General features: G+C 36.0%; 1 protein-coding gene across 1 annotated transcript in view; it reads right to left on the reverse strand.

Moving 5' to 3' along the window:
- Positions 1–19923, reverse strand: part of LOC308671114 (bifunctional heparan sulfate N-deacetylase/N-sulfotransferase 4) — a gene marked incomplete at both ends in the record, with an annotated part of 115898 nt that overhangs the window by 52046 nt on the left and 43929 nt on the right. The window contains one exon of the mRNA XM_081333133.1: positions 11957–12111. Within this exon, the coding sequence (XP_081189259.1) occupies positions 11957–12111 (155 nt within the window). The remainder of the gene's footprint in view (positions 1–11956; positions 12112–19923) is intronic.

Here is a 19923-nt window from a genome sequence, read left to right on the forward strand (position 1 = left end):
AATCACATCTACCCAACCTACTACAGCGGGGAGGCAGGGAATGCTATGGATCCAGTCTTCTAAGGCGGTACATCTACCAGGATCAAGAGCAAGGGCCTTGTATGTGGTGGCTCCCTCCCTATAGAACATCATCCTGTGGAGATAAGAATGGTCTCCACTTTGATATTCTTTAGCAAGGCCCTGGTTTTGACAATGGACCTAGGAAACTCAGAATGGGATGGAGTGCATCAAGTTTGATTGGCTGTTGTTGTCAGGGGGTTGAGGGATTATTGGCTTTATTGAAAATGAGTTGAGCAACCAAAAAAACAAAACAAAAAAATGTCCTAAATAAACATATAACTTCTCCATAGAAATGAATTCTGTTTTGTGTAAGAAATCCAATATGTCCCATAAAATCCTCCTTCTATAAATATGCATCTTGACATGATAAGTTTTAGGTTTAGGCTCATATATCCAAGGAGATTTGTGATACGAATGAACAGAAAACCCTAAATGCTAATTGTTTGCATACTTTCGAGTATATTTGCATTTTGTATAATTAAAAAAAAAACATGTGTCCAGGGCATATTTTGTTTTGATTCGGCTGGAATAAAAACAACTCAAAGAAGTTTAATTTTGAGTCAGCACTTGGATGAAATGGTGGCTGCAGTCTTATCTTGTGAGTAAAAAACATTTCTCTTTTAGTATGAGAGATGCTAAATGAAGAAGAGTCAAGGCTAGAATATTTGTGAATGAAGCTCACCCACACAACAGTGCTCTCTCCCTATGGCTACAGTTTTTTCTACAGGAAGTGCAATAACAATTTAGCACAGCAAATTTATGCTTCCAAGAGTCTAAGGGAAATAAAATATGTTTGCCCTCTGTTGACATAACAAGGCGATCCCTGCTGAATTGCTTTGAGTCTTGTCAAAAACGAGAGAGGTGAAATGTTGGCTGTCAGCTGTCACTTTGCTGAATTAAAAGATTTACATAAGGTCTTTCTACTTTTAGCACAAGGACACTTTTTTTCCCCCAAGTACTTTTTCTCAGGCAGGCAAGGAGATTCCCTAAGAGATTATTTTACTTTATTTCATTCTTACTATGTCAGCCTTTTGCGTTATGTGCCAAGGTATTGGGAGAGGGAAATATTTTGTTGTTTTCTATCAATTTATTATCCCATTGCCTTTTAAAGTATTATATTTATTTTGTATCTTCACCTATAACCTTGACATTGCACCTTTGTGTTGTTAATGAGCACATGTGACATTTTGGAAATAATTTGAAAAAAAAAGCCTTTTGTAAAATTATGTATCATTGATACTGAACACCTGATACATTGTCAAGGGTGTATTATTATTATTATTATTATTATTATTATTATTATTATTATTATTATTATTATTATTATTATTATTATTATTAATTAAATTTATATACCGCCCTTCTCCCGGAGGACTCAGGGCGGTGAACAGGGCATATAAATAGAGATACAAAAGTTAAAAAAAGGATTAAATAATTGCCCAATTAAAACAATCACAATATAAAACCCATTAAAATATAAAAGGTGTTTCAAATGTATGTTAGAAATATAACTCTAAAGAAGGTGCTTTTTATCATTTTTGGTAGACTTGTAATAAAGCAAAGAAATATTGGGGACATCTACATGTTATGATGTCGAAGATGTTAAAATGAATATAAAATCGAAAGTTGCAGATTTTCTTTTATAATTACTGGATAAAGAGTTGGGGGAAAAGGATTTGGAACGTCGTTACTGCACACGTTGACTGCAGTGAGAATTTTATATGCACAAAAATGGAAAAAAAATACATCAATCCCCACGATAGAAAAAATGGATGGAAAAAGCGATGGGACTAGCAGAGATGGCAAAATTAGCTGTTTTAATAAAAGGAAAGAATTTATCCAGTTTTGTTTCCGCCTGGAAACCACTTCTGGACTTGAGATAGAAAAAAAAAAAAGAAATCTTAACATTGGCTTTTGCTGATTAAATTAGTTTGTTGTTATAGAAACGATTACTACTTGTTAAGATTGCAAAGGCAAAATCTATAATTCTATTTGGTATTTACTGCTGTAAAAAAAGTTGGAAGTCAGTCTTTTTCCCCCTTTTCCCCTGCACCATACCTTCCTCCGTGTGCCCCTTTCCCCTTTCCCTTGTATCTTTATTTTATTTGCAATTTATATCATGATAAGGGACGCGGTGGCTCAGTGGGTTAGGACGCTGAGCTTGTCGATCAGAAGGTCGGCAGTTTGGTGGGTCGAATCCCGAGTGCCGCGTAACAGAGTGAGCGCCTGTTACTCGTCCCAGCTTCTGCCAACCTAGCAGTTCGAAAGCACGTAAAAATGCAAGTAGAAAAATAGGGACCACTACGGTGGGAAGGTAACAGCGTCCCGTGCGCCTTTGGCGTCCAGTCATGCCGGCCACATGACCACGGAGACGTCCTCGGACAAGCGCTGGCTCTTCAGCTTTGAAACGGAGATGAGCACCGGCCCCTAGAGTTGGAAACGACTAGCACGCATGTGCGGGGGAACCTTTACCTTTTTTTTATCATGATAAACTTAATTAAAAATAAATAAAAAAGAGAAATTTTGGAAATGATGGCCAAAAAGGGCCTAATTTGTTGAAACAGTTGTCAGCAAAATCTCCAATGTGGTGGGTACTGTATGTTGCACTACTATGTCAACTTCCCATCCGTTTATAATCTCTTCCCCTCTTGCCTTTTTTCTTGTTACATGAAAAATGAAGGACTAAGGAAGGATTAAACTATGCTTCATTTACAAAGATAACAGGTCTACAAAGAAGGGGACTTAGGTTAGTCATCGAAAGGAATTCCTGACTATGAATATCTGATGCAGTGTTTCAATATCTCAGGGGTTGCCACAAACAAGAGGGAGTCAAGCTATTCTCCAAAGCGCCTGAAGGCAGGACAAGAAGCAATGGATGGAAACTAGTCAAGGAGAGAAGCAACCTAGAACTAAGGAGAAATTTCCTGACAGTTAGAACAATTAACCAGTGGAACAATCTGCCTCCAGAAGCTGTGAATGCTCCAACACTGGAAGTTTTTAAGAAGAGACTGGTCAACCATTTGTCTGAAATGGTATAGGGTTTCCTGCCTGAGCAGGGGGTTGGAGTAGAAGACCTCCAAGGCCCTTTCCAACTTGATGATGATGATGATGATGATGATGATGATGATGATGATGATGATGTGGTAAGCTCTTCTTTGCTAGAAATCTCAATCAATTGATTGATCAATCAGTCAATCAGAATAGAGCTGAAAGGTTCCTTGGAGGTCCTCTAGTTCAACCTCCTGCTCAAGCAGGAGACCCTACACCATTTCAGACAGGTGACTGTCCAGTCTTTTCTTAAAAACCTCCAGTGATGAAGCACCTACAACTTCTGAAGGTAATCAGTTCCACTGGTTAATTGTCCTCACTGTTAGGAAGTTTCTCCTTGATTAGTTTCCACCCATTGTTTCTTCTTTTGCCTTCCTGTGCTTTGGAAAATAAGTTGACCCCCCCTCAAATACTGGAATGCTGCTATTATTTCACCCCTAGTCCTTCTTTTATTTGGCTACCCTTATCTAATTAATGCAACCATTCTTTATATGTTTTTGTTTCTAGCCCCTTAATCGTTTTAGTTGCTCTTTGCACTTTTCCCAAAGTCTCAACAATTTTTTTGTAATGTGGTGACCAAAACTGGATGCAATATTCCAGATGTGGTCTTACTAAGGCTTTATAAAGTACTATCAATATTTCACATGATTTTCATTCTATTTGTCTGTTTATACAACCAAAGATTGAATTAGCCTTTTTGGCTGCTGCTGCACACTGCTGGCTCATGTTTGTCTCATTCCAAAAAGGAGGTAATCTGTTAGAGACCATCTGTGGAGACTGCAGTGAACTCTGGACTAGATAACCTCTATAATATGTTCTTCATATTCTCAAAACCTGCTTTGGAACTGATTCAGAAAAAATATGACATTTCCAGGATAGGAGAAGAAAAGGAAATCTATTCTCTGAATATCAAGTTGAGAATGTTGTCTCAGATATATGCAAATCCAGATAGAATTGCATTAATACGTATTTTACTGATAGCAGCAGTTCATTTCCTGGCATTTTTGGATTCAATTTCTCATTTCCCTACTGGTTATTGAGAAGAAAACCACTTGACAGGAAGGGGAGGCTACAATAAAAGCCAATAAGTTTTTGACAGTGATGTAAATGTAGATATTTTGTGTCTCGACTGAATGCAATAATCCTTCCACCAAAAAATGGGGTGCTTACTTCCGTGTGTCAGAAACAACTTGCCTTCACCCAGGATATAGTAGTTTTCATATAAACAGTGGCTTTACATTCTGAATTCTTTCTTCAAAATGAAATATTTATAAAAGACTGTTACAACAACCATACACTCAACTTTTGGGGCAATAATTCAAAGTCCATTTTAGCAGTTTGAGATGTCCATTACTGGTGGGCATAATAATTTCATCGCAAATCAGAGAAAAAGCACATACCATGGACATGACTGAGGCAATTTCACATTCTCCTCTGGAGACATATTTATTCAAAAATAAGTTCATTCAGCTCAGTGAAGCTTACTTTCAAGTAAATGTGTTAACACAATAGCCTGAGAGTGCAATCATATACATGTCTATTCATAAGTAGGATGAATGTATCTGTCAGTTCTGATTTGTCATTTTTTTCCAGGCTTTATTTTGTCTCCTCAAGAGTTTCTGTGCTAAAACATTCCTACCATGTTGACCCATGTTATTCCAATTCCATTAGGAGCACAATGTAGAAAAAAAGATGTATTTTTCTAACTAAAGAAACACCATTGCATGTGCAAAAAAGTGCAGACTGAATGGAGAAGTTTAATTTCTATTAACCATTTGTTTGAATTTGGACCAAGTGAAAAGGTGAAGCTACAGTTCTTCAAAACAGTACTGAGGTCCATATTAATTTATTTTTAATTGTAATAATGCCAATTGTATAGAAGAAATATCTGAGGACTAATTATAAGAACAAAAACTGATTTTACAATTTCTTTCTCTAGAGAAGATTTTCAAGGAAGCTCAAGACCCTTAAGAGAGAATAATATCATTAAATAGTATTTAACAATTCCTCAATTGTAAAGGTGTTTATATTCTGGAATAAAAAGATTACTTAAAAATAGGAATGGAAGAGTCTTCCGGTTTTTTACAGTAGCTCAGCAGCCGAGAGATCGTGGGGCTCTGCACCCTATGGCTGATTTTCTTCTTGTTAGGGGACCCTAAATGGGCCAGAAGTTGCCCCGAAGAGGTGGCAAAGAAGGAAGGAAGTCCTGTGGACCATGGAGAGACAGCAGTCGACCCAATCAGTTTGGGAGAAGCCTTCCAGAAACCAACAGGAGAAAGGCTAGCCTAACTTCAGAGTCTAGCCCAAGCTACAAGCAACCTGTTGTGATTCCATGCCAGCCAGTGGATCTGGCAGCTAAGTCTGAGGAATCAGATGAGGAGGAGGGGCCTGGAGTGACATTAGAGTCAGAGGAAGGCTCTGAGAAGCTCCAAGACTTACAGTTGGATGAGGAGCCTGGCCCGTCTACTCACGCTCATGCTGAGACACAGCTGTGCTGGGAGCCTGGGTTGGACAGTGATGAAGAACAGTTGGGAAATATCCAGGATACATGAAAGTGCAGGCAAGAGAAGTGAGTAGGACAGAAGAATGGAATGGGGCAGCTCCAAAGGCAAAGGAGAAGGCATTAGGAAGCCACACCTTGGCTGAATTATAAAAGGGAATGCGTGGGAGGTGCTAGTTGCCAAAGGCAACCAATTGTGTTAAGGATTGAGTTTCTGTGGACTGTGTTTGTTTGCCTTGGACATTGACTCATGTCTGTGAGAATAAAAGGCGTTGTTCTTTTTTTGCAGTTCCTATCTTGTTTCTTGGAAGAGGGGTTTCTCCTTGTGAGCACAACAAGGACTCATGTAGGCTGGGACAGAACACAACCAAAGTCAAAAAGTACTACTTTAAGCTGATTGTAAACAGCACGTTTGAATCTGAGTAAGAACATCAATTTTTTCTATCCTATTTATCAACTATTTTTTTGAAAAAAAAAATTTAAGATGCAAAAAACCTCTGAAAGTGAAGGAGGGGGATCTTTGCCCCACCCTTTTAGTAATCGAAGCAGAGAATTAAGGTTTTTTTTTGGAGGACTAAAACATATAGAAATGAAATGAAATGAATATAAAACCTAAATTTGGATAAGTTTAAAAGTGCTGAATGGTTAGGATTCTCATTTTAAAGACAACTGTTTATTTTGAAAATTGAAAAATGAACTGGTGCTGACATCTAGTGGTGGATGAAGACTATGACAGCTATGGCTCTCAGGATTTGGCAAAATCTGGAAAAAACTAATCTGTGCTTCTGACCTTCAAAGCTCTAACAATAGAGAAAAGCTGTGACAAAAAAGAAAACAATCTGGGCTACATACAAAGAGAGAATTATAAACTTCAAAAAAACACAACTTTTTTTGAACTCTTTGGATTACAAATATCTACTTAACTGTGACTCCAAAGCTATTTGCAGAGAAAAGAAAAACTTGATTCTTGGCTATCATGGGAAATCAGAGGCTTGTAGAAAGAACTTATCAAGGAAAAAAAACAAATACCTTTCAAGAGGAGATATATGATATGCTGCAACTAATTCAAACAACAATGATTTCAAACCACAAAGAAATCCAAAATTCTTGGCTATCATGGGAAATCAGAGGCTTGTAGAAAGAACTTATCAAGGAAAAAAAACAAATACCTTTCAAGAGGAGATATATGATATGCTGCAACTAATTCAAACAACAATGATTTCAAACCACAAAGAAATCCAAAATAACTTTGAAAATATAAACCAATCTATCTCCAATTTAACTTTACAACAAAAAAATCCCAGAAAACAACAACAGAGAAGGAGCAGATAAAACAGGTAGCTGAATACAAATTCAAAGATAGAGACTTAAAGATGGAACCTAACAAAAGAAAGAAGTATGATTTAATGCAAGTGGAAAACAATTCACAAGAAACATTGGATTTGGAAAAGATAACTTATACTTTAAGACCACAAAACAAATTTGAGGACAAGAAAAAGATTGGTTAAATGGACTGCAGAGATGTCAGAAACATCACGAGAACTGGAGAGACAAGAAATGATAAGAGAAACAGACAGAAAAAGAAAGAAAAAGATTTTCAACAAACATGAAAGGGCAAAAGCCTCCTACAAAGACATTGTACGTGACCTACCTTTTATATCTACAGTAACATCTACAAGAATACGGAAAGATTCTTTGATTTAGCAGAACATATCAATTAAGAAAGATACTGAGCAAAAGAAAAAGGCTAAAGTGAAAATTAAGAAAATAGACAATGAACCTATCAGAGAGAATATTTAAAAAAGAAACACCTGTTTGAATATGTTTAAAAAAATAGAAAGATTTTGGATATGAATTTTATTTTAAGAGGGATAAGCCCCTCAAGTAACATAGTACTCTCTTTTTCTTTTCTTTTCTTATTTTATTTCTTGATATGAGTAATATAAAAAAGTTGAAATAGCTTATATAAAGGAAATGTTTTAGATATTTAAATGTGATTCACTTTTAAGAAAACTATAATGGATAAAAATGTTTTGAATAAGAGTTAAAAGATTAGATGACTAGATTTATTAAATGGAATATTTAAAGATTAAAAATATTTTTAATCATGGTAAAAAAGAATAGAATTTTTTTGGAAATAAATATGTATTAGGAGGAACATGTATTTTAAGTAGTACTACCTTTTTCTTTTTCTTTTCTTTACTCTTATTCTTTTTTTTCTTTTTTAGTCTTATTTATTTCTTAAGAAAGGTAAAAGTATTGGGATGGTTTACATGAGAAAAAATATTTACATTTAAATATTTAAATGTAACTAACTTTGAGAAAAAACCAGTAAAATGTCTTGAACATTGTGGGAAAAATAAATTTAAACAAGAACTGTAAACAGGATCTATGCTGAGGCAACCAGAATGACAAGATAGAAAATAAATATTATATTGATGTGATTATTATCTTTAGAAATATTAGAACATTTTTACACTTAATTGTTATCTATCAAAACAACAAGAATTGTATTAACTTAAGGTTGGCAAAAGAGAATATTATGGGAAAGAGAGGAAATCCAGTAAAGCTATTATGTTGATTATAGATCATAGAAACTAATCATTAATGAAAGTTTTTTATATATACTTAAACCCAGAAAACACACTGTTTACCAAATATTAAGGTGACCATGTTAAAAAAATCAGTAAAATATATTATATAAAAAAAATAGGCATGGAAGAAGTTCTCATGAGCAGATAGTGATGGCAATACAATGACAAAAGAATCCTTTGTAAATGGCTAAAATAATGGTGCCCTATTTAAAAATAAAAAAGAATAGCAACTAAAAATAGGAGAGCTATCACATTCCTAAGAGCATTATTCCTATTGTGTCTCTAACAGTGGAGGAAGACCTAGTAAAAGTAAAGCCAGTATATATTTATCCATAGCAATCTTTAAAATGAAGCTCTGTGGGACATAGATTTGAATAATTGTGATGTTGAAGGGCTTTGGTACGAATTCTGATGCTCATGATTTGGTCACTGACAGCTGAGAAGCTTTTCACCGTTCTAGCAATTTTCTTGCTTACAATAAACACCACTGTTAGGCATATGGTGTTAGCCTACAATGTTGGGTTGAAAATATATTAACCATGATGTTATGTCTTTAAGATGTTAATTGGCCAATGGGTGTGTAAGTGTTCTCATGGCCATAAGAGGGAGCTAGTAACGTAGCTTCTCTCTCTCTCTGAATTCACTGCTCTCTACTATTACTGTTTTTGCTCTCTGTTACTGTGATAAACCTGATCTGTGTATTGACCTCTGGATCGGTAAGAAGACTTTGTATTTTGGATTACTCCTTGGACCGTTGCTATTGTGTATGACCTGGACTGTTTATTTTTGACTGTGCATTTTTGTTTTTACACCACCTCAAAAGTAAACTACTTTTTGCTTTTACAACTCAGTGTACTCTTGTGCTTACTGTGTGACTCTTACTGCTCTCAGTACCCTTCCTTGTCTGTGCAACTCTTTGGTAGCACAAGGAGACCTCTGCACAACCAATTCCTTAACAACCACTCTACTTGTTTTCCTGGTATCATGTCCTGAATAATAGAAGGTGAAATCCTCAAATTGGAAAAAGCCATTGTCTGACCAGTGTAGCTCAGTGACACCATGAAGATTAATTTTCAACCTGATCATCTCACATTTGACAATATTTAATTTACCCTTACTCATTCCTCTGACGTTCAATGTGGCTATCCAATGTATATCTATGCAACACAGACATTTGCTTACTCCACTGGCTGTCTCAGCAAAGAGGATTCCTATTGTCATGTTGTTGGTCTTTATTTGACATATTTGAGACCCTTCCCATAGAATTTTCTTGCTGATATTTTGCAGAATAGGTCTTTTTCCAACCCTCTATCTCACTTACTAGCTATAAATCTTATCCAGGTAAAAGGCGTAACCTCTGGCTGACTATAGTGATCATTCCTTAATTATCTTAGAAGGAATATATAAGAATAACTCCTTTGTAGAACATGTTTCTAAATGTTTTTAATTTTTAATTGTTTAGTTTAACTTATTTATTGGGGCTGTTTATTTAATTTCTTTTAACTTTTGTATTGTTTTTATTGTTGTTAGCCGCCCTGAGTCCTTCGGGAGACAGGGCGGCATATAAGTCCCAATAAATAAATAAATAAATAAATAAATAAATAAATAAATAAATAAATAAATAAATAAATAAATAAATAAATAAATAAATAAATAAATAAATGTGTGCCCCTGAAATGTTGATCAAACTGAAACTGCAAGGCATGTTCTTTTTTCCCATTCATGTTATATACACATCTACAGTATTATTATTCTACTACAGAAAGTCAACTTACCAAGCCATACAGATAAATTTTATATCCACTTACTAATATATAACTCCAAATTCTTCATGAAATATAATATTGCCAAGTTTTGCTTGGTAGCAGGCAAAATCTTCTGGGAACTTATTGCCAGCTAGAGTCAATCAGGCTTAATATGGTTCATGTCTAATTATTAATATTGTTACCATAATTTCAAGTTGTGTACTTGTGCAGTTTTGGATACTATATAGGTTTTTAAGAAAACAGAATACAGATTTATCTATTTTACCTCTCCATGTTTTAATCCTATATTTATTATCCTTACAATTTTTAGATATAGATTCTTTTATATGATAATTATTAATTCCTTAGTTTTTACCCTATGTTGGTAAAAAAACATGTTTATTGTATTGAAATCAGATCCCTTGATATTGATGGGTAGACTTTCATGGACAATATTGAAATCATTAACTTACTTTAAGTTCGTAATGTAGAGAGGTTTTCATATTTGCAACTAGTCAGAAATTTCTAACAAAACCATCCCTGCAAATGCATCAGAAATACAGTTCCCAGGATTCTCAGCCATCACAGTCTTTGGCTAATTTGGATATGAATTTTGGAGACTGTAATTTCAAAATAACTGAATGGTATCAGGTTGGAAAAGCATTTTTAATTTCAAGACTATAGTCTGGGCTTGAATCAAAAAAGAGGAAATTAGAAACCAACCTAGAAGGTTTTTCAGACATCCCTTCTTGACTATTGTTTCTAAAATATAGTGGTAATATTAATTCACAATAAATAATATATTTATAAAACAGTATTCATCAATATCATCATCAGAATGAATACGAAATAAAGCCAATAAATAGGAATTCTGAATTCATCAACTGGAACTTTGTTTACTCTGTTGATTGTATATTTGGTAAATGATAATAACAATTATGTATTCCTAATATACTATATATAGGGACGTGGTGGCTCAGTGGGTTAGGACGCTGAGCTTGTCGATCAGAAAGGTCGGTAGTTTGGCAGGTCGAATCCCGAGTGCCGCGTAACAGAGTGAGTGCCTGTTACTTGTCCCAGCTTCTGCCAACCTAGCAGTTCGAAAGCACTTAAAATGCAAGTAGAAAAATAGGGACCACTACGGTGGGAAGGTAACAGCGTTCCGTGCGCCTTTGGCGTCTAGTCATGCTGGCCACATGACCACAGAGACGTCCTCGGACAAACGCTGGCTCTTCGGCTTTGAAACGGAGATGAGCACCGGCCCCTAGAGTCGGAAACGACTAGCACGCATGTGCGGGGGAACCTTTACCTTTTAGTATACTGTGGTAGTGACTGAGGTAAATCCAGAGATATGTTTCTGATGATGGGACTGCTTCTCTGTACCCTAAGATTCTTCGATATATGTTCAAAGCATAGAGGAATGGGAAGATTTTCATGATAGCAAAAAAGGCATAAACCTGAACTGTGTGACCACTTTTTGTCTGTTTTACATTATTTATATGCAGCCATTCTATGTAAGTCATTTTAATATATAAAAAGATAATCTAAGATTTCATAGACATATACTACGTTTTGAATTAAAACAAAGCAGTATCTGTTGTGAAAGTGATTTGAAATATACTGTAAGGCTATAGAAGTGCCAAATCCTGCTTTAACTATGATTTTGGACAGAGTCCTCTACTTGAAGAGCTGTCCAATCCAAATATGTTTTCAAAGTAAAGAATTATGAGAAGAAAATTATATGGTCAGAGAGAGTACAGAGGCATAAGTCACTGGAAATATCTGATGCATAACCAGCTCTCTGTTATGACATGCTCCTAGACTCACCACTATATTCACAGGATATAGAAAACCAAAGTGACCAGTTTTTCTTACAACTTGCCAAATATAGTTTTATACTGATCAGACCTACAGTAATACTCTTATCCTCATCTTACTTCAAAAACAATTACAGTAAAATGTTAAGGGGCAGCCAATTTTGCACCTACATATATTTCAGAGATACTCACTAGTGCAAATTCCTTGTTCAGAATCATCTGCTCCACTAGCGACGACTCATTATGGAACAGATGAGGTTGCATGTGGCTCCACATGTGAGGAAACCACCAGAATTCATCTACAGACCCCAACAATAAATCATCTCCTTCATCTTCTTCAATGGTTCCTAAGAGATGAAAGGCAAATGTTACGTTGTAAAAGAGGCGATGATACAATTTATTTTCAGATCAGTGATAGTATAAAATACATGGAGTCTTTTTTATATAAAATCAAAAGGCAATATCAAAGAAGAATTATTAACAAAATGTATTCATGTAGGACGTAATGTGCTTATCAATATTTCTTCAACAGATTTGGAATACCTGCATAGAATGCATTAAAACACCAGGAATTCTAGCAACTTTTTTTTTTTGCTTGAATGCTTTGCATTCAATGCTATATTAAAACCAAATATAAGGTCTTGTCTAACAGGAAACATGCATCCCTAGAATCTATATGCATGTTTCAGATAGGTCTGCAATCTGATAAAAAGACAGCTTTCTTTGTGCAATGCCTACCATATGAATTGTGCTGGGTGGGTATGCCTAAAAAGGCCTTTTTGCCAGGGCTTTTTTTGTCATAGAATGGATGGAATAGATGGAAAAACTGGTTCCTTCTAAGCTGCCAGCGCGAGTACAGGTGTGGCTGCAGAGCGATTTTGCGGATCCCCAGCAGCCTGATCCAGGTTCCAGAGGCCAGGAAAAGGCCTCTGCCAGGTGGATCCATGGCCTTTTACAGGCCTCCGGAGCCTGAATCCATGGCTGCGGAGCAATTTTGCAGCCACCCCCCAGTGGCCTGATCCAGGCTCCGGAGGCCTGTAAAAGGCTTCCGGAGCCCAGATTGGGCTTCTGGTGGGGTTGCAAAATTGCTCCGCGGCCATAGATCTGGGCTCCGGAGGTCTCTTCTAGGTCTCCGGAGCCCAAATCGGGCTACTGGAGGGGCCTACAAAACCCTAAAGTGGTTTCTTCTCCCCTCCCCCTGTTCCGTAAAGTGTTTTGAACCGTAGTCGGAGCTGTGTGTGAGTTCCGGCACCCTTTTTTTTTTTTTTTTTTTTTACAAAAAAAGCACTTTTGCACAGTCTAATCTGCCAAATTCCCCATCCCTCCAAGTTCATTTCATTTTCCATTTTTCTCTCTGTTAAGATCATGTGTAGTGTAGAGGTTAAAACAATAATATTTATATCTTAAAAAATTATTATAACATTTTAAATTACACATGAAGTGCTTTGAGAATCTAAAGCCACAAAATGACTGCTACTGTTATTAATGGTAGTATCTGCTTCATCTCTGTTATTTCTATACAGATCTTATTCTACCTTTGCCTTATTTTGTGTACTCTCTTTTTATTGTCTATACGGATTGGGCTGTGATGTAGGTTCACTTGGGCAAATTCATATTCCATTGCCAGTACTAGTCATTAGTCACTCCTTGAATGCCAGGACTTGCACTTCATGGTTTTATATGCTGTAAGAAATTTGTTAGCTGAATTTGATGCTCTGTAGTTTCCAAGAAAATTCTCAACGATATCCTTGAATGTTTTCCAGGCAATTTTCTCTGGTCCCACTAACAGATCTTTGAACTGCTTGTCATTGATGATGTATCTGATCTGTGGATCAACAAAAATGTCTTCCTTAATTTTGGTATCAGATCTGTCTCAAATACTGAAAGCTTTTACCTTCCTTACTTTTACAAATTTTTTCATCAGTCCACATTTTATGTGAAGCAAAAGCAAAAATATCTTTGCCAGACCAACAAGTGGTTCATGTACCACATGTTTCTGTCCAGGAACTAAATTCTTTCAGAGTGGCCATTTCTTTTTAATATAATGAGCTTGTCTTGCATGGCTGTCCCATTCGTATATGTAACAACAGTACTTGTATATCCAAGCTGCATTCCAGCAGCAGAGCCATCGCTTTTAGATATCCACAGATATCCTTGTTGAACTTGGTGCACCAGGTGTGCTTCAACAATAATTCCATGTTTTCTTTCATATGCTTATTTCATGTGTGCAACATAACCAACAGGTATGAATGGTGTACATTGCAAAAAAAAAATTCTATAAAAGAGTACATGATAATTTAATCCTATTTTAATTTTAACGTTATCTTAATTTTTGTACTGTTTTATCTGTTTTTATTTTGCCCTGTAAACTGCCCTGAGTCCTTCGGGAATAGGGCGGTATAGAAATCTAATAAATTATAATAATAATAATAATAATAATAATAATAATAATAATAATAATAATAATAATAATAATAATAATAATAATAATAATAATAATAATAATAATAATAATAATAATAATAATTTAAATTACTGGTTACTTTCATGATTAGCAGCCAAAAATTGATAAAATACACCTGAAAGTGTTCAGGAAACAAAACTTTATTATTATTATATAAAACTTTTATTCATAAAATATAAAAATCAACACTCAAATTGACTGGCACTAATGGTTGACACGGGTTGCTGCCACCATCCTAGGTATCAACCAGGTATCTCCTTAAAATGTAAGATGTTTCGAGCAGTGCAGTTTTTGGTAGCTTTGCTGGAGTTATTGCAGGAAGCTGCAATTTCTTTATGTATTTTGCAAAGTTTTGGGACATCGTTCCCAGTGCCCCGATGGCAATGGGTATCATTGTCACACGCTTCATGCATAATCGCGCAGTTTCGATGGCCAGGTCGCGGTATTTTGTAATTTCAACATTTGAAAAACATTGAAGGAAAATGTGATAACCACTTGACATGGGCATGGCTTAAGATGGGAACCATCAAGAAAGAAACGGAAGGCTTAATACTGGCTGTTCAAGAACAAGCACTGCAAACAAATGCCATGAAAGTGAAGATACAAAAATCTACTGACAATCCAAATTGCCGACTTTGTAATGACAAAGTTGAAACTGTTTTACATTTAATACAGTATGTGAGTGCAGCAAAATTGTGCAAATTGATTACAAAGCTAGACATGTCCGAGTTGCTAAACTAATCCACTGGGCATTGTGTAAAAAATACGACTTGTCTGTGTCCGAAAGGTTGTGGGAACACAGGGTGGAAAAAGTTGTTGAGAATGAGAGGGTGAAGATCTTGTGGGACTTCCGAATACAGACAGATCACCATTTGGAACAAACATGCCAGATATTGCAGTTGTAGAGAACCAAAGCGTACAGCTGATTGATATCGCTGTACCAGGAGATGCCAGAGTCGAAGAAAAAGAACTGGAAAAAAATTACAAAATACCATGACCTGGCCATTGAAACTGCATGATTATGGATGAAGCGTGTAACAGTGATACCCACTGTCATCGGGGCACTGGGAACTATGTCCCAAAACTTTGCAAAATACATCAAGAAATTGCAGCTTCCTGCAATAATTCCAGCAAAGCTACAAAAAAACCTGCGCTACTCGGAACATCTTACATTTTAAGGAGATACCTGGTTGATACCTAGGATGGTAGCAGCAACCCGTGTCAACCATCAGTGCCAGTCAATATGAGTGTTCAGTTGACTGAGTTTCATGTTTAATGAATAAAAGTTATATAATAATAATAATCATAATAATCATAATAGTTCATAACAATGTCTAGTCACAGCTACCAGTTCTTTAGCTGATCTTGAGCTTCATATGCATCAAGCTTTTCCTAAGAACCTAGGATTCATAATGTATCAACAGAGTTTAGTGCAGTCTTTGGTAATTGACAGATGGAACTTTTGGCAATGTGCAGTTTTTCTAAATATGGCACCCAAAGTACTACTAAGACCACTACTAGAACCACCAATTTATGCCCTAACATTTCCATTTCAATTTTCGAATTCGGATACTTTGTGATCTTTTCCAATTAATCAATTACTCACATGCTTTTGTTTTCAACCACAGTTATATTTGGCATGTTATGAGTCGAGACTTTATCATTGTTTGTACAATTAGCTTGTTCAATCTTCTTGCATGAGCCGAGTGTAAGAAATTACTGTATCTTCTGTCTCTTTGTACAGTCTGCACTTTAAATTTATTTTTAAACTTCAATTAAAGAAGTAAAAAATAATGATTTGATGAATTTTCAGTTGTGTTCTTGACTGCATTAATTCCAATAGTTTGCTCTTGGCCTGTCAAAATCAAGGTTTCTTTTTTAATGTACTAGTTGCAATCGAGGTTTCGTCTTTATCCACTTTACCCTCGATCATTTGTAGAAATTGACTATGCGATACTTTTCCTTGCCATTTCTATTACATTATTTTGACATTCGCTTTATTTAATGTACATTGATAAAGTTCCAATTTTGAACTTGCATCAATGCTTGGCTGATTTCACATAATCAGTCAAAGCACACTGTTCTTGATTGACAATTAGACTTGAAGTAAACCTCTGCTTCTATTTCTGAGGAGCAGGTATAATTTATCCATATTCCTATTACCGGGATGAAATATATGATCAATAAATTGTCAGATATTTTTGTTTTTCAGTTCAAACTGTCCAGTTCAGTTTATGTTCAGTTAATAATTCTTATATTGTATCATAGGTATGGCCCAGGTATTGATAGCTTTGAAGATGTTTCAACCGTTCACAGTGGCGTAGCGTGGGTTGTCAGCACCCGGGGCAAGGCAAGTGACGTCACGGCACCGCCGAAAAGACGCACCCCGCAGCGGCGTAGACTTTCCAAGAAGAGTCGCGTGCATGTGGGATGCTTCCGGGTCCCTCTCGAGGGTGGCTGGGCAGGGCTCCGACCTGCAAGAGCCGCTGCATTCAAGCTCGCACGTGAGCCCCGCTAAATAAAGCCACGCATGCGCATGAAGCTAGGCCGGCCGGCCGGCGGGGCCGTCTTCGCTCGGCCAAGCCTGCCGGGGCGCCTGCGGGGTGCTTGCAGTTGGCCTGAGCCTGGGCAGAGAGTTGGGTGCTTCTGTTTATTTTATTCAGTTTATGTGGCCGCCCATCTCACCTGCCGGACTCGTTTCGCTTTGCAAGAAAGAGCAGCTCAAGAGCGGAGCCAAGCCGACTCTGTGCAGCCCTTGGGGCTCCCTGAGCAGCTCAGTGCGAGCGTGCCCCCCCAGATGTTGCGCCCGGTGCGCCCGCCCCCCCCTGCACCCCCCACGCTACGCCACTGACCGTTCAATTTTTTCCTTAGCAATTTTCTCACTCTTTGAATGTATTCTTTACCAATCACCTTTTTAATTTGTCCATGCTTTTTGTTATCCAATTATAAACTCCCCAGATACTTGTAGGCTTCATCTCGATGGCTCTTGAAGTTTGATCACTTGGCATTATTGTGTGTGATTTATTAATTGATTGCTACTGTAACACATTTTCTTAGGTCGAACTCTATATCTGTGTAGAAAAACTATAATGTTTATAGAAAGCAAATGAGACATATTATTAGCATTTTGTGATGCTTGATAGCCAAGATTTTTTTTTAAAAAACAACTGAAAGTGTGATCATAGCAATGACAAATATTAAGGGTGACAATGAATAACCCTGGAGGATTTTATTATGATTTGTCATACAGTTCAGACTGGATTTGGCATTTTTTTGTCCTGCAGAATAATGTCAATGATTTATTTAGGAGCAAAAGAAGGAATAGTTGATGATCTATAATAAGTTCCCAAAGACTGTTTTTTTTTCTTGCTGGAGATATAATTGAGATTGGTTGTTTGATCATTCCTGCTCTGAACGTGATATTATAATGGTGTCAAAGTAAAGTAGAATGCAATCAAGTTGCAATATTCCTGGATCCCATCTTTTTAACCTATAAATTTCTGGAAGATCCACAATCTTATTTTTTTAAAAAAATCCTATATTCAATGTGTGTTCAGGAATCAGAATTGTGCATTATGGAGGAAATTAATAAAGCACAGAAGTTTCCATAGGCTGATAAAACTTCTAAAATTTCCAAAAAACTGATAAAATAAAACTTGTTCATCATCTTACCTTAAAAACATGTTTGGGCAAACAAGCCACATTTATATTAATTAAAGAACACTCCCCATGTTTTATCTATAATTGGACAATAATATATACATTTGTATGAAAAATGATATGCTGCCTCTAAGTTGAAATGACAAGCAACAATGCCAACCTTAAAAGCAGGACTTAAAAGACTACATAGTACAGCAATTGCTTAATAGAAATCACAAACATATCTCATGGATTTGTACTATTTTTGTACTAGAATACGTAATCATAAGCATGTTCACCATATTTAAGCCTTAGCAACATTTTACATTCTACGGTATATGGATAGTATTCAGGCTAATTTTTATTTCCAGATAGAAAAAATGCGACATGATATACATTTTATCAGTATATTCCTATAGGAGATTAGAATGGACTAGAATAACTAAAATTAATAATATAACCATGTCAAAAAGTTGAAAGTTGATGTCAACATGAGTAAAATCTTTAGCAGGAATGTGGCACACAATTTTAAAATAGGTTTGCTCAATAATTTAAGAGTTGTGTGAATTGTTTAAATGTGGATGTCCTTGAAGAAGTTGGAAAAAAGATCTTATATTACTTATGATGGGCTATTACATTATCCTTAGAGTGATATATTCATGAATGAGAACTTATTTGCATTTGGCCACCATTTCTGGAGGACAGAAATAGATGCCGCTTGTCTCTATTAATTTTTCAGTCGCTGAATACACCCTCAAGGTTCATTTTTCTGCTCTATCTCTGAAGTACATTGCTCCATACTATGTTCCTTTTTGACTAGTTTCTGTTTTGAATTGTATGCATTTGTATTTGAATTGCATTGAATTGTATTAATTTAATTTCATTGAACTCTTGTTTAGATTTTGAAACTTTCCTTTACTACTAAACCTTGTGCTTCTAAGAGTGTGAAAATATACTTTAAGAGAAATCAATGGATAGAGAGTGAAATGCACTGGTAAACAGGCCTTTCACTTAAATACTTCCATGTGATAATATAAGCTAAAGAAAAGAGATTTCAGACATTTTAGCTGCTTGCCAATAGAAAGGATTTTTAAAGTTGAAGTTCATTTCAGCAGCTAATATATTTCCTTTGAGTTCGTTCCTTCTTTCATTACCTTAATGCAGGGGTCTGCAACCTTGACAACATAGCTGGCTGAGGAATTCTAGAAGCTGAAGTACACAAGTCTTAAAGTTGTCAAGGTTGCAGACCAGTGCCTTAATGTGACTGTGGATAGCAAAAAATAATAATAATGTGGAGAGCATCTATTATACTTTTACCTTAAAGATAGTAATGAAGCACAGAAGTAAAGCTAATAAAATAATTTAGAAACTAAAACTTAATTCAGCCCTCTCTTATTCCTGAAAAAGCACCATATAACGAACTAGGAAGTTATATTATATATAGCCAACCATTACAGAGGCTAATCACACAGTTGGGAACTCAAGGCAATGCTCAAAGGCACTTTTTGTTGACTAATTCACATGCTGTAAGGGTTGCTTTTTAAAGATTAGTAGCCACCCTCCTTCATATCTTCAAGAAGCTATGCATATTTTTAGTGAGCCCCAATTAGGACAAAAGGAGCAATAAGGTGCTATTCCTGCTTGGATCTTTATTTTATTATTTGTCCCTGTGTGGGCGTGTGTTTGTGTGTATGTTTCTCTGTGTGTGTGTTTTAATACAGGTTTATTGCCTCACATATGCTGTCCTAAAAATAAAATTTAGTTGGCTTTCAAGCAGGTAACAACATACAAATACTTGCTTCTATAATTCAAGGTAAAGACTCTTGTTCCAAATACAATCTATAATTATGGAGGAAAGTAGAATTACCTTATATTTTCAAATGTTTCTGCAACATGCAGCTCCCACAGGCTGAGTGCAAATAAAATTTAGCACGCTATTATTATAAACTTCCAAAGGCTATCATACCCAATGAAGTAATGCAGTGTTAAAAATGCTACTATGCTAGCTTTCCTTGGTCACTCATGATGTGAAAACAGTTATGGCTCCATATTATCA

The sequence above is a fragment of the Vipera berus genome (genome assembly GCF_964194415.1).
Source record: "Vipera berus genome assembly, chromosome: 7".
In the NCBI taxonomy this organism is placed as follows: Eukaryota; Metazoa; Chordata; class Lepidosauria; order Squamata; family Viperidae; genus Vipera; species Vipera berus.